Below are 14,521 nucleotides of genomic sequence, written 5' to 3'. Positions count from 1 at the left end.
TGTGGCAGAAAAAAAGACAACTTTCTTCCTTTTGGGTGAAATGAAAAGAATGAATTAGATTCTCTTTAGTTAAATTTTTAAACATAATATAATTCATGCAATAATATACCTGAAAATTGAAACTAATGATACAATAATATTGATAATCACAATTCTATTAAATTGCATCATTATTGTGTTTTATGGTCACACACCTTTCAAAATAAAGCTCACTTAGCCCAGTTAGAGCAGACAAATAAAGCAACATGTGATTCGTAGATATCTCTTTGTAAATCTATGAGCATGAATCTGCAGGGGAGGACAGTAACAAAGTACATTTACTTGAGTACTGTACTTAAGTATATCCTGTATGCTTGAGTATTATTCTTTTTGGAAACTCATGACTTTTACTCCACTACACTTCAAAGACAAATATTGTACTTTTGACTCAGCATTTATATGAAGTACTTGTTATTTTGAAGCAAAGCCTTTAGTCAGCGGAATGTATTTTCTTTTATTTTGAAAAATGTAATAGACTATACACTCTGACAAAACCCACTCACACTGTCAGTCATGTTTGAACAGAGCAGTTTCAACCTGGCTGTGTCCTAACAATTTCAGGTTAGGTTGTTTTTTTTCACACACTCATGCTGTGTGTGCTGTGTCTGTGGAAAAGCACAACAATGCATTGATATACAAAAATGTACTTTTGAATGCTTGAGTATTTTTGTATTGGAGCAATATTTGACCAGGAGGATCTAAACTTTGACTCAAGTAATGCAGCTGTGTACTTTGTCCATCTCTGGTCTTATGGAAAGTTTGTTTACACCTTCTTTTATTCTCTTTCACACACCTCCTGGCTTCCAGGTCGGGGACCAGATCATCGAGATCAATGGAGAGAGCACCCGGGACATGACCCACGCCAGGGCCATCGAGCTGATCAAGTCTGGAGGCCGGCGTGTTCGTCTGCTCCTGAAGAGGGGCACGGGGCAGGTCCCAGAGTACGGTAAGTATCAGCGCCAACTTTGTCTTGAGGATCATTTCTTACCTCTTTTAACTCCTAAAACTGTAATCTCTTCACTGTCTTACCTAATATCACATTAACTCTTGATAACATTATTCTAGCATGTATCTATATTCATGCCTTTATATAATCACTGTATTCTGAATTTCACTGTACAGTAAAAAACTAATTATATTTCTCTTCTATCTTGACTAACACTCGTTTATCTTCTGTCCATTTCAGTGATCTATCACTAATTGATTGGTCTAGGTTGTTACTTCCCCTTCTATAGGAATGGTATCTTCCAGTCTCTCCATGTGCATGAAAAGTGACAAGCATGGCTCCCCCTATTTCTTCCTAATGGGCCACCCTAAAGACACGGTTTGTGACCATACCAACGTTTCTCTCTTCACTCGCCCCCTGGCTTCCTGTGCTGTGGTTTTGTGTGTTGTTTTGTTGTAACCACATGTTCAAGATGCACTTGACACTTTCATGATGTCAAAACAGCCCTTTTTTTTTTCTTTTTACAACCTTGAACGAAAATTTTGCCTTTTAGCTTTTACAATAATGAATAAAAGTCACTCTGGGCTGCAGGAGGCTGTAAAATTAGTGAACATAAGTCTCCTCCTGACAGAAAGATAAATCAGTAGCCAACAGCTACCTACAGGCTCACAAATATAGCAAAATGAGCGTTCACCCTGGGTCAGCCAGAGGAGATGAACATAAAATATTGTGGCCGATTATTTACCCAGTGAAATCTCAGCGCAGCACGAATTGAGCCTAGAAGGCTACATTTATTTGTGTGACACTGTAGGTAATAAAACCCCAATGCGTCACTCACTCCTGTGGCTTCTGCACCAGCATCTTCCCACTCGAGAGAAAACTACTTTAAGGGGAACACCGCAGCACTGAAGCCCCCACTGACGCACATTCATCAACATTTGGCCATAGTGGTCTCCCTCCAGCCCTTAAACACAGGCAATAGAGGGTGAAGTTGTTTCCCCACGTGGACCATTTTCTGCCTGCCCCCTTCCAGTCAGGGATTTAATCTCTCAGTGTGGAGTGCTTTTGTGATGCTCGCCTTGAGCTGACTGTACAGCCTCGAAATATGCACACAGGGAGTCTTGAGCGTGGTCATCCAGAAGACAAAAAGCTCCATCGTTACAGATCTTGAGTGTTGTTTCTGAGTTCCCCTGAAGCAGCATCTTAAGCCACATGTTGTTTTCTGTGTGGGCTTGATTCGTAGTAGTTTACAGGCACTTTATTTGCATACTGTAAGGTTATGCAAATCATCTACGGTGATTAATTAGGCTATTTAAAGCATTAGCATACTAATGTTCAAAGCAGCAAGTCATTTTTGTCTCAGGTGCTTTTAAGGAACAGCTAAATGCAAACTGAGGAATGTAAGCGTGAGAACATACTGTTGTGGGCCTGTGCATGAGGATTGCTGTGTGCATGTCTTTGTGTGGCATTGTGAGAGCTTTTGTGTTTGTGTCTAGCGTCAGATCTGCACCTTCACGGCACATGTTCATCAAAGTAATGAGAGTTACACGTCCTGAGAGTAGAATATCCCATAATTAACCACATGTATGCTCAGAGAGGAAGAGCCAGTCAGACGCTAGGATTCAGCCTGCGTCAGCATCAGCACCACCCCTCATTCCAAGATAAAAATCCTTACATTGTCTGGGTGCTCTTGCAAGACATTTACATTTACATTTAGTCATTTAGCAGACGCTTTTATCCAAAGCAAGAGGCAGATGATATGAGTAATAGTCAAAAATGATGCAGCAGATGCCAAAATATCCTGACTTCAGGCAATGTGGCCCCTGCAGGTCAAACTACAGTTCCCATAATGCAACTCACATCTTTTGTTTGATGCTAAACATCTTTTGAACTCCACACCTTAAGTTTGTGGAGCTGTCTAAATATTAAAAAGTGATTCATTTCCTCACTTGATTCATTTTTGAGTTTAGTAAATAAAGCAGATGCATGTGAAATTAACAGCAGTTGGCTTCCAAACAGAAGACATCAGAAAAACGAAAACCAACTTTAACAAGTTATTCTTAATTAACTTAACAAACCACCTAATCTGAGTCTTTTAAGTTTGTTTTTAAAAACAATATGTTTATATGTAAAATGCTATGTGTAATGTGAAAGGGGATGAACCCACAGAGAATTATCACACAACTGTATAGTTCTCCTCCTCTCTGCAAAACCTTTTGGCTTATTTCATCTCATTTTAGTTCTCCAGCCTGAAACCTTTCTGTTTTTGTTCACTCTCACAGCCTCATTTTCAGCCTCACAGTTGGTTTCAGCAAAAAAAAAAAAAAAAAAACTCTGAAAACCTGCTGTTCACTACCTAATGGCAGACAGACAAAGTTAGCATCTAGCTAATGAACATAATGGAGCATTTAGCAGCTAAAGAGCCAAATATTTCCCTCAGGAGTCAGTGGAGCGCAAAGCAAAGCTGAAAGCAAAGTGAAGTTTGGACTTGTATTCATCAGCTGGACACAGACATGACTCATGGCAGATGAAGGATAATGTTGCTCCATATCTGCAGCATGTTTAAATAAGCAACTGTTTGCTAAGTTCATCATATAATAATAATATGCCAGTGTTGGGTTTACAGCTGGTTTCTGCTGCCCCACCCATACACAAATGTAATATATGTACATATATTGAATTTCCATATACATACATATAAAATAAAAGCATCTAAAATGTTATAGGTAAATTCATATATTGACATATATGTCTAGCCCATACAAATATGTATGTTTATGTATATACTGTTGTATTGTAGACATATTTTACATAAATACAAGTCCATCCCAGAGCCTGTCAATATATGTTATTATAATATACAGTAGGGTCAAAATGTCTGAGACCATTTTCCCAGAATGCAAAGATAGACATGTTAATGAGAAATTAAAAACATGTATAAGCATGTAGATTTTTATACATATGTTGTTTTAAACTTGTATATATGAATTAAATATATATATATATATATATATATATATATATATATATATATATATATATATATATATCATATATGGTCAAAACATGTTATACCATATAGAAATTCATAATTTAGATATTTTTAATATATGTAAATATACAAATTATTATTTACTATGGGTATTTCATATATGTTATAAACGTATGTATTCATACATACAGGGTTGTGACATATATAGCAACATCACTCTTATAGGGATATATAGGGACATATATATATATTATATTTCTGTGTGGGCGAAATGGCCAAAAAAGAACAGAGCTGTTTAAATGTTCCCTGCTGCTCTCGCATAGAACAAATTCACAAACTGTAGTTTGTAATGTGTTGGGGCAGAAATGTAAGAAGACCAGAGTTTTAACTGAGCTTATAAGAGGTGTTAACGCAGCATGTGAATTGTCTGCCCAGCACACACACACACACACACACACACACACACACACACACACACACAAAAACACATATAACAGTGCATGCACATCCAGCGTACTCCTGATGGGCCTAATAGGCCTCACTGTGGAAGGCATACTTATACTTAGAAATGACCAGGTGCTTTTGTTTCTCCCTCTTAGTCCTGGATCTAATATTCTCAGCGCTGCAATGAGAGTCTTCTTATAATTGGGCCTCATGGTGCTACTGTAGCTAGCCTAGCCTCTGCCCCCCGCCTAGCTCACTGAAAATGACTGATGGCCAAGGCCCATCAGAGCAGAAACAGAAGCTAACAGTCCGTGAGAATGGAGAGTCGTGGAGGAGGGCGCCGCAGATTCACTGCAGCTGCTGGATACTGACTTCTTCAGGCTTAAGAGAGAGAGGCACTTGGCCCCTGAGGTTTTCATTCTCACTTTAGCACCACCTTATTGGGCACATCGTCCATTTCATTAAACCTGTTTTCGATTTTCCGCCAAGGTTTTAGATTGGCCGAGGCTTTAAGGAGAGCTATGGGAGGCAGATTGATGTTGTCTAAAAGTAGAGTTGCCCTATGACACGCTCGGAAGTAGGTTGCTGTGCTGCCTGGATATTTACTTTAATGCTTTTGGCTTGTAGGATAGAAATGATTGCTGTGGTGATTATTCTCGTTTTGATGTAGTGTTTGTGTTTGGTTATGCAGTGGCATGCGTGCAAGCAAGCTTTTAAGCAGAGTGTTTGTGTGGTTTTCATATTATTGACTGCGTGGATGTGTGTTGCAGACAATGCCGCCCCATGGGATGCTCGCCCTTCAGCCTCCCCAAGCCTGTCGGAAGTAGCCCCTCCCATCGACAGCCTTTCCATGTCATCGCCTTCATCTCATCTGGCCCCGGCCCCCGACCCACCTCACCTGCTGCCTCTGGACGTCCCTCGAGACCTGGTGGCACGAGACAGCAGGACAGAGCGTTCGAAGAGCCCCCAGAAGGCCGAGCTGCTAAACCCAGATTCGATCGGCCAGGGGAGGAGAGCGGCTACAACCGGCGGGAGCGGCAGAGCCAAGAAAGAGGGTGGCAGGTCCACCAATAAGGGGCACAGGGTGCAGCCCACTGCTGAGGGGGAAGGGGGCAAGGAGGGGCTGAGTGGGGAGCCCAAACCTCCCAGGAGCACCAGAGGGAGGTCCAAGGAGAGAAATACTGGGGACAGCAGAGAACCCGCTCACTCTCCCAGCAGCTCCAAGCTCCCACACACTAACGGAAACAGCCGGGAAGATGTGGAGCGTTACAGCGGTGGGCGGCAGCAGCAGCAGCAGCAGGTGGAGCCGGAGCAGAGCAAGCCCAGGCCCAGGGAACTGGACCGGGGCCTGGGAGAGAGCCGGCCCAGTCTGCCCAACAAGAGCACCAGCAGCAGCAACAGCAGCGCAGCAGGGAGGAAGGCCACGGTCTCTCCTGGGCCTTGGAAGATCCCTGGATCCGACAAGCTGCCCAGCACGCTGCGCACAGGCACGTCCACGCTGAGCAGATAACACCACAGCTCCAGCAGCAAACAGTGGCCACACTCATCTGAACTAAACCACCCCATCTGGATGAATCCACCACCCCCACACCTTCCTGTGCTCCTTTATCTCCCCCTTATTCCTATTCTCCCATGGACCAGAGTCAAAACCAAGCGAGGGGGGGGGCAGGGTGATCTGGACCACGTGTTTTTAGAATTTTATTTATTATACTGTACTCTAAATTATTTTGAGAAATATTTTACACCCACCACCTTAAGAACTGGCAAATCATCCACTTTTTGAAAAAAAAAAATGGAAGCGCAAGTAGAATGTGTGTGTAGCGTGGCAGGGAATCATTCTGGGGAGGGGGGTACAAACTCTGAGGAACTCTATTTTGAGTTCTCCCTGAGCAGAACTGGGGGACAAACATGCAAATATAAACAACGTGACAGGAGGACACTGTCAGTTGCCATTGGACTTTTTTTTTTATAAATCTACACAATGGAGTCTATTTTATGAAAAGGAATGTTAAAAAGAAGGTTTGCCTGTTTTTGACGAGAGCGAATGGGACAAAGAGTGACAGCAGAGATGAAACTTATCAACAGAACTTTGCCTTAACAGAGACTGTGTGGGCCTGAATCTGTCTTGAATAATCTATCAGATGATTATAGACATAGATATATTATAATGAATATGAATATGTGGGATCATTTTGTAAATAAGATCATCTTTAAGCGAACAGAACCTTATAGCTGAGCCGATGGAAATTCTAGTCCATGATTAGACGAGCGGAGAGGTGCGACGTGGACCAGAACTTTCCCCACGCCGACTTCCTCCCTCCTCTTTACTCCAGTTCAGCCCTGTGATTGCAGTTTGGGGTCTCGACAAGACCCGCTGCGGTTGACTGCACGGTCTATTTGCGCTCGAATCATCCCGAGTTCAGCGGGGGTGTCGTGTCGATCCATTTTTTCTCATTTCTGTGCTTAACGAACAAAACAATCCACGACGGTGGTGTCCAGCCGGATGCTGAGAGAAGGAGCCCACATGATGCCGACCGAGGGGCAGAGTGCCTTAGACTGACAGAGAGGTTGGCTTTGAAGTCAAAGGTTCAACTCCAAAACACTTTAGAGGGTTCGAAACAGGCTGCTATACAACACCAACTTTACAGATATAAATAATAAACTGTATTTTTTCAGATACAAGTGTGATGAAGTGAAATACATAATTTATTTCACAAGTTTATGTATGAAAATTATTCCATTACCAGAGGTATTGACAGTCCTTATTTGTGCAAGTAGTTCATTTTGGGTCGTGCTACTTTTCATTACGGATTTCTTAATGAGGTCTGACACCAGTAATCTCCGTGAAGAATCACTTAGTGTAATGATCGAATGTCAGCACAGGGCAGAGCTTTGAACCCAAACCAAACTGAATTAGTACAATCTGATATTGTGTCGTCAAAGAATCAAGTCAAAAGCTGACTCGCTTAACAATCTGTGACCTGAATGAATGACCGCCCCCCATTTCAAAATTACACTTTTCTATAATTTCCAGACCGGCTGAGAAGAGGTCACACTTGTCACAGCCACTGTCAGCTGCTGAATTTCATTTGTTTTTAGGTGGTTCTGTCTACACTGTGTTGTTAAGAAGTACATGTTCACGCCAAAGCTCCCTGTGTGTTTCCTTTTGATTTGTTTTTAGCTGAAATATCTGCTCCAGAATCTGTCTCACGTTGATGGCTATGCGCTTGTGCATTTTTATACAAAAACAGTTGACCGTTGCTAAGCCTTGCCACCTTTTCTTACTGTTGCTAGCTTTCCATTCTTGCACGGCACATTTGCAGTTCACGTTTGTCAATATTTTTTCAAACAGCTGGTCATGGATTTCAGACAAAGGTGGACAACAGCCAGTCTGGACTTTCTCGGCAGCGACTGACAGTTTTGGCTAAAATAACTGTTGCTAGTAGATGTTATCCACTGTAGCTAACATTTGCTCCACAAGTTGGTTGAAAAAGCTGACTCTTATAAAAGGTGTCTCAAACAGGAACTTGGTGGCTACACATCATGTTAAACAACTAGAGGGAAGATGCAAAGAAACAGCATTGGTGTTGTATTGCAGTGTAGAGAAAGTCCTAGCATTGTATGAATGATGATAAAAAAAAATGTTAAAAAGAAAAGGTTGAAAACTAACAAACATTATGAGGGTTAGCAAACATAATGCTATCTTCGGTAACACTGGCTGGAGTTGCTGGAGTTTAAACTTTACTTCACCCTGCTAACGTTAGGCAGTAAACTAGTTAGCCGGACATGCTGACGAGTGCAGCTCACACTAGAGCAGATAAACACACTTGAATCCTTTCAAACTACACAGTGTTGATGTTTCCACGGCCCCAACACTCTGACATGTGGAGCGATCCAGCCCTCGACAGGCCTGCCTCCTGCTGACTTATAGCTGCTAAGCTATGATTGAAGCTTTGGGGGAAGGGGTTTAGTGAACAGTCAGTTTTTGAGATCTGCAAAAAATCTTCCTGGAATCTGAATCTTCTTTACAGACATGACATTTCTCTCCAACATTTAGCAGAAAAAAAATAATTATAATGCTGCATAATACCGGAACAAAAGTTTCTTCTCCTTTCTCTGCTGAGGGAAAGACCGACAGCGTTCAAAGCATAAAAGAGCAAAGGGAGACAAGTCGTTATGTTTGCCATTGTAATCTGTAATTACACGAGGACTAAGCAGACTGACTTTAAAGCACAATCTCAACACAGAGGGTTTGGGATATTAATTATTATGTGGGAGAAAATCATCATCCAGGCACAAACGGCTCAGCCCTTCAATCACTTGTAGATGGTGTGCAGCGTGAACATCACAAAACAAGCCCCAAACCTAAATTTTCCATTTGGCAGACTGAAGGGAGGGGATGCTGCCTGCATACTGTATCATCACGCCCATTTGAGCAGACTGCTCCTTTTTTCAGTGACTTCTGTTTGACGCAGGAATAAAAATATGTGCGTATGTTTTGCTCAGCCTTTGCACAACTCACTGCTTTCCACGCCTGAGCTGTCTCCACGGAACCAAATTGTAAGTAGTTTTCTATGGAAAGCGACAAGAAAAAAAAAGAACAAAAAACAAAGACATCTAGAGGTGTATTTGGAAAGTGTGTGTTGAAATGACAGCACACGCTGCACCATAAACCCAACACCCAAGCGGCTCAGTATCACTGTGTAGTGTTATAGCAGTGTGTAGACCCTGAACAAATATCTCTATAAATATGACTCAGTGTACTATTGATGGTCACAAAGACTGTAAGTGGAGCAACTATTTTTATGAAATGCAACGCTATGGATATATTAACTTTTGCAAAAATCTTGTTTACCTGTAAGATATTCTGAAACGCTGTCAAAATAAAAGAAAATCTTGACACAACATGAAAGATTCATTTAGGATTTGCTGCTGTGTGATTTATTCTGGTCATCTGTTTCTATTGAAGCATTAGAGTTTGTATTGATGAAGTGCATGGGTAACTCTTTGCTTTAACCCTCTTGTTTAGTATTTGTAACACTTAATACGTGGTTAATAATAATTAATGTTAATGTTAATTAATGTTGTAAGCAGTGACAAAGAGCTTAAAGCTGTATTTGCTGTATAAACCAATAATGACTGATTGATAAGGAGTGGGTATCAATATTCTTATCGAACTCTTTTTAAGAAAGCAAATCAGCATAATAACCAATTTCTTTAATGGGATATATGATGGTTACACACATAAACACATTCTTACAAAACATTTGTAGTATAAATGTGTTCATAACTCATTGAACTTCAAGCTTCGTTCTTGACCTTGGAAACAGCAGTTTGACTAAAACGTATAAATATTTTAAAAAGTAATCTTACTCAAGGTCCACGTACTATTCACTTGTGGCTTTCATCAGCAGATTGATAAAATAAAAATGAAATATTTAGTAAATATTTCAAATTCATACAAATATGAGGCTTCCTAGATGATTTTGTTGACAAATGCATCAGTAAAGATTTGAGAAATCGATCTGCTCTGTATATCTGCATTATGATACATTATAAACCTTTCAGTATTTGTCTCTAAATGTTCTGCTTATGGACGCTAAATAGAGGACTCAAAATGCAGTGTTATCGGTGCATGATTGAGCACAGTAGATGCTGGGCGAAGTAGAAAAGAAAATGTCATGAAGCTCCTCTGAACTCTCTGAACCACTGCAGTGTCTCTGTTTGGCCACATGGAGGCACCTGGCAGTTGAGGTGAAATCCTGCAGGTAATTCTCTCCGTGAAATGGTGAAATGCGCCGGCCCTGATGATTTTAATTGCTCAGATGGATATTTGCTGTAAATGTAAGTAATTACTGAATGAGTCCTGTCAACTTTGCTCAGTTTGAGTAGAAGATCTAGGGTTTAATGCCTCATGTGCACGTTATCCATGTCTCCACTAGAGGTCAGTCTAGACCAAGCTTATATTTTAAAGCAGCTTTGTTTCATAATTGTTGAACTTACATAAAGTTATTAGTCAGACATTTCCCCTTATAAAATGATATGGGGGTTTTACAAGCTAGTGTGATGTCACAATTTCATAAACTGCGCAATATCACATTGTATTTTGATGCATTCACATTCAATAATGAAGAGTAGAATCCTTTATTTCTGTTGTCTTGTCAACATTTGCATGATCTGCAGCTTTGGGAAATTCAATGACACTATTGTCAAGACTTCCTCCAGCTGACATTGTGGTTCTGTAGCACACACACATCCTGTTGAAGTACACGTGTCAAACGTGTGAGGTAAAGATTGCAATCAGCATCTTTAGGCATTCAAGATTAGATTTTACCTTTGAGGAAACCTCAGATTCGATTTCATGTATCCTTAGTGTGACCCTGCTTCTGTTTCACCTTAACTTCTACCCTAATCTGCTCTTCTGATCACAATGTAAAATATTCCTTGCAAGCTTTAGCATTGACAGGTATCCATGCATGCATACGGAGCTCCGTGCATCAGGCAGACAGGAGAGAGACACAAAAGGAAAAACAGAGTGAGAGATGAGGCACCGCTGGAGTAGGACAACAAGCTCTCCTGCAGAGGCAGCGCTGGTCGGGGCTGCCTGCTGCCAGCTGGAAGCTGCTGCCTGGTGCCTGCACTCTCCACAGGGGCGAATCAGTCCAGAGCTGCACTCACGTCTCCGCTGGGAGAGCGACAGGCTGAGCACAGGCCTTAACCCACTGCTCTGCTCTTCCAACGTGGACGCTAAAGATGAGGAAGCACCTTTGACATGTTTATTAAGTGGCTCTCAAGAGCAAGCACTTACATTTTATAGATTGTTGGCCTAAAATCTGCAGCAATATTCTACTAATTCACAGCAGCACTGCATTCAGATGATGAACAGGGTGTTGTACAGTGGTTTCAACTGTTCATCTAGTGACTATTTACCAGAATGGTTCACATCACACACACTAATGTAGCTGAGAGCGGGAATGACTCAGTTTTCTCAGCAGTGTTTGACGGACTGCTCTACCTCCTCCGCTGACGTCTGTGGTGCTCCCCCTCACTGAGTAGCGTCATCCTGTAGCATCTCATCAACACTCAACATATTGCCAGTAAGATAACTGCAGTGCAGAGATGACACAAAGTACAATGACTTCATCTCCCAAGAAGACTTGCACTGAAAAAAAAAAATCTTCAACAGCATCTCCACTGATCAAGGGTTTCTGTATGTAGGTCTCGGATTGCCTCACCTCAGCCTGGAGCAGCTTAACTGATGCTTTTATCTGAGGTGAGCACAGAATTGCTTTTGCTGCATGACAGCAGATTCCTTCTCATTTCGGTGTCACCTCATTTGCACGGTGTCATGTGGGAAGGCAGAGTAGCTGTGCAGGAAAGGTCTGCTCCCTTGGTATTTGTTAGCCAGAATGTCTGAGAGTTGCAGGAAAAATAATCACCTCATTTGGGAGCGACACAGGCTGCAGAAAGTCCTGACTATGCACAGTTTCGAAACGCATGTTAAACACATCACAGCACTGTGAAATTAAATAACACCTCCGGCGTATTAGCCAAGACTTCTATGTTAAACATTGCTGCAGTCAGCAAAACATTACAGCCTGAGTCATGGGAAATTGAACGCATACCTTTATAGAACAACAACTAATACACTGCACAACAAGGGTTACCTGCAGACGAGGCTGAGGGCTGTCCTCTTCCTGTGTGCCTTCATTAAAAAAAAAAAAAAAAAAAAAAAAGAGAGACTGTCCTGTTTTAACACACTCAGCAGAGCAGATCCTGTCAGCATGTGAGGGCCACTTTGAGGTTTGTGGGTCAAAGCCCAGTTTGCAGCCTGCTCCTCGTGCTTTTCTGACACACTGTTTTAAAGTCACATTGCCATCAAAAGCCACTGGGCTCCTACTCAGCCCCCACAAGCACACACTCCGACATACCATGCATTCTCCAGGACTGTCTGCTAAACCTGCTCTGCCATGTGCGCTGTTATGTCATCCCGTCATGTGTTCATACCCTGGCTGAGATTTATTTTTGTTGATTATATTAAAGTCATTGCACAGCTGCAGACGTCCGTGCCCTTCAGCTGAGTGCTATGAAACTATGTGAGTCTCAATCAAAGCTGCAACACGTGGAATAATGGCACCAACTGGAGTTTTGAAGTGTTCTCCAGGAAACCGGCTGACTTTAATTACACATGAGCGTTTTGCAGCCAGGGGAGCAAGTGATCAGCCTTGCTTCTTTTTATGTGGATGTCAATAGTAAGGGCCTGTAACGGCATGAGGCCCCAGCAGCAGAATGAACACTGGGCCCAGTTTAGGAGTGATCAATGGGTCATTTAATGTTAGGAGATAAGTCGTGTGCTGTTTCAAATAATATACAGACAAAGTTTATGGCATCTTTGAGTGAACATGGATGATGTTCATCAAATTAATTTGATCTTGTCTGATTGTTTATGTCCAGATTAAATGGTCAGTTTGGCTCAGGTCACAATATACTTTGAAGATGATCACTTTTATGGATCCCTAACAAATCCAAAGTAGACAATGAAACCTCATCTGGGTGGATAGAAATCTGATATGTTTTATCCTTGTATATTCTTTTAGGTTTTGCTTTATGAAATAAGGATTGGGTTTTAAATGAATCCCCAGTTTTAATCGTCTATAACATATCATCAGTGTCCCGAATCCTTCAACCCTTTACATGATAATTCTTCATAGAAATAATCCAAGTTTACGAGTTATTGTTCAAAAAATACATAATATTTTTGTGTTTGGCATATGCCGAAGTTAATATTCTGGTCATTCCAAGAAAAAGTCCTAACCAATGAAAAACAACTCTGTATTTTCAGCAAGCCAAGTTAACTTCCTAGATTTTTGAATGAAATTTGGCGTGGCGATCAGTTTGCGCACAGAACGGCGTGTACCGGCGGGACCGGGGGAGGGCCCACAGGCGGGCGGACACGCCCTGCCCGCTCACTGTCTCATATCTGTGTAGCAGTCTGTCTGGGCTGCTGTAGTCTGCAGACAGACAGGCGGTCGGCAGGCTCGAACCGGGCTTTTTTCACGGTGGAAGTTACCCAGCAGCCAGAGCCCAGGGGCGGCCGGTGGGAGGAGGCAGAGAGTCCGCAGCTGCCGCACCGCACAGCCTCTTTGACAGCAGCAGGAGGAAGGAGCCATCGGCACCAGCCAGTGCCCACGGTAGGGAGAAAACAGCGAGTGTTTTGTGTTGGTTTTTTTTTTGGGGGGGGGGGGGGGGGGGGGGTTTGGATATGGATTTCGGGAAGCCGCGGTCCGTCGTGGCTCGCCGCTGGTGGAGCATCTTTCAGCGGTTCAGTCGGAGCGGCGGGACTGAGCATCAGCGCGCCGGGGGTGAAACCGTCCATAAGGTTTACGAGCACACACACATAGTTGGTTAAAAAAAATAAATAAATAAATAATCCACAATGTTTTGGCTTTTTAAACAGGTTCGTTTATTTTAGTCTAAATGTGGCGGTTGTGTGTGAAGGGGGGCACGTAGTTAGCACGGAGCTGTAGCCGCCTCCGACAGCAGGGCGGCGGACAGCGGGACAGGTCGAGCCGCAGTCGGCGTGGAGCAGCTGCGGCTAGTTAGCAACCGTTAGCTGCTACAAGACAGGAAGTGTGGGCCGCGGCCTTCAAAACAAAAGCATAAAAATATTACAGATATATAAAATGAGGCGTACAATTTAACCACCTAATGGATTATTTTAGCTGAACAGTTTTAAATGAGTGTCAGGGTAAAGTTTAATTTTTTAAACTTAGATTTTCAAGGAATGAATTTGTGTTGAATCATCCATCACAGGATTCACAGTTTCAGGATGTCAAAACTGGTATAAAATGCAAATGATCAACATTACATGAAGGATTTTTACTCAATATTGAGTCCATGTGAACTATCTTGTATTGAAACATCACATGTTATAGATATTATATTGGCACAGGTGGGGCCAAGTGCAGGCCTTGTGATGAAGTTACTTGGAAGTAGCTGCAATTTCATTACTAGGACAGTTTTTGAGCAGTTCTAGTTCTAAATTGATTACAATCAGATATTATTTTAATGCAAAAATGTTAGTTTCATTCAAAATCTCA

The 14,521-nt window shown here is 42.1% G+C and overlaps 2 protein-coding genes across 14 annotated transcripts in view; both read left to right on the top strand.

The window, feature by feature from the left end:
* The window catches only part of magi2a (membrane associated guanylate kinase, WW and PDZ domain containing 2a), a 216,082-nt gene extending 206,743 nt beyond the window's left edge, over positions 1-9,339 (top strand). For 6 of the 13 annotated variants that reach the window (XM_071502617.1, XM_071502619.1, XM_071502618.1 and 3 more), the window contains 2 exons: positions 847-985; positions 5,192-9,339. In XM_071502617.1, the coding sequence (XP_071358718.1) occupies positions 847-985; positions 5,192-5,931 (879 nt within the window). In that variant the 3' untranslated portion in view covers positions 5,932-9,339. Of the gene's footprint in view, positions 1-846; positions 986-1,252; positions 1,364-5,191 lie in introns of all 13 variants that reach the window. The other 7 variants (XM_071502626.1, XM_071502623.1, XM_071502629.1 and 4 more) reach the window with 2 other exon arrangements.
* Positions 9,340-13,430: 4,091 nt separating this feature from the next.
* The window catches only part of LOC139635071 (fatty acyl-CoA reductase 1), a 54,294-nt gene continuing 53,203 nt past the window's right edge, over positions 13,431-14,521 (top strand). Inside the window, exon 1 of the mRNA XM_071502026.1 lies at positions 13,431-13,612. The gene's annotated coding sequence lies outside the window, so the exon portion shown is untranslated. The remainder of the gene's footprint in view (positions 13,613-14,521) is intronic.

Source organism: Trachinotus anak, unplaced genomic scaffold (genome assembly GCF_046630095.1).
Source record: "Trachinotus anak isolate AG129_WGS33_773 ecotype Australia unplaced genomic scaffold, CSIRO_AGI_Tana_v1 ptg000018l, whole genome shotgun sequence".
Classification (NCBI taxonomy): domain Eukaryota; kingdom Metazoa; phylum Chordata; class Actinopteri; order Carangiformes; family Carangidae; genus Trachinotus; species Trachinotus anak.
Note: the sequence above shows the minus strand (reverse complement) of the source record. Positions and strands in the feature narration are given on the sequence as shown.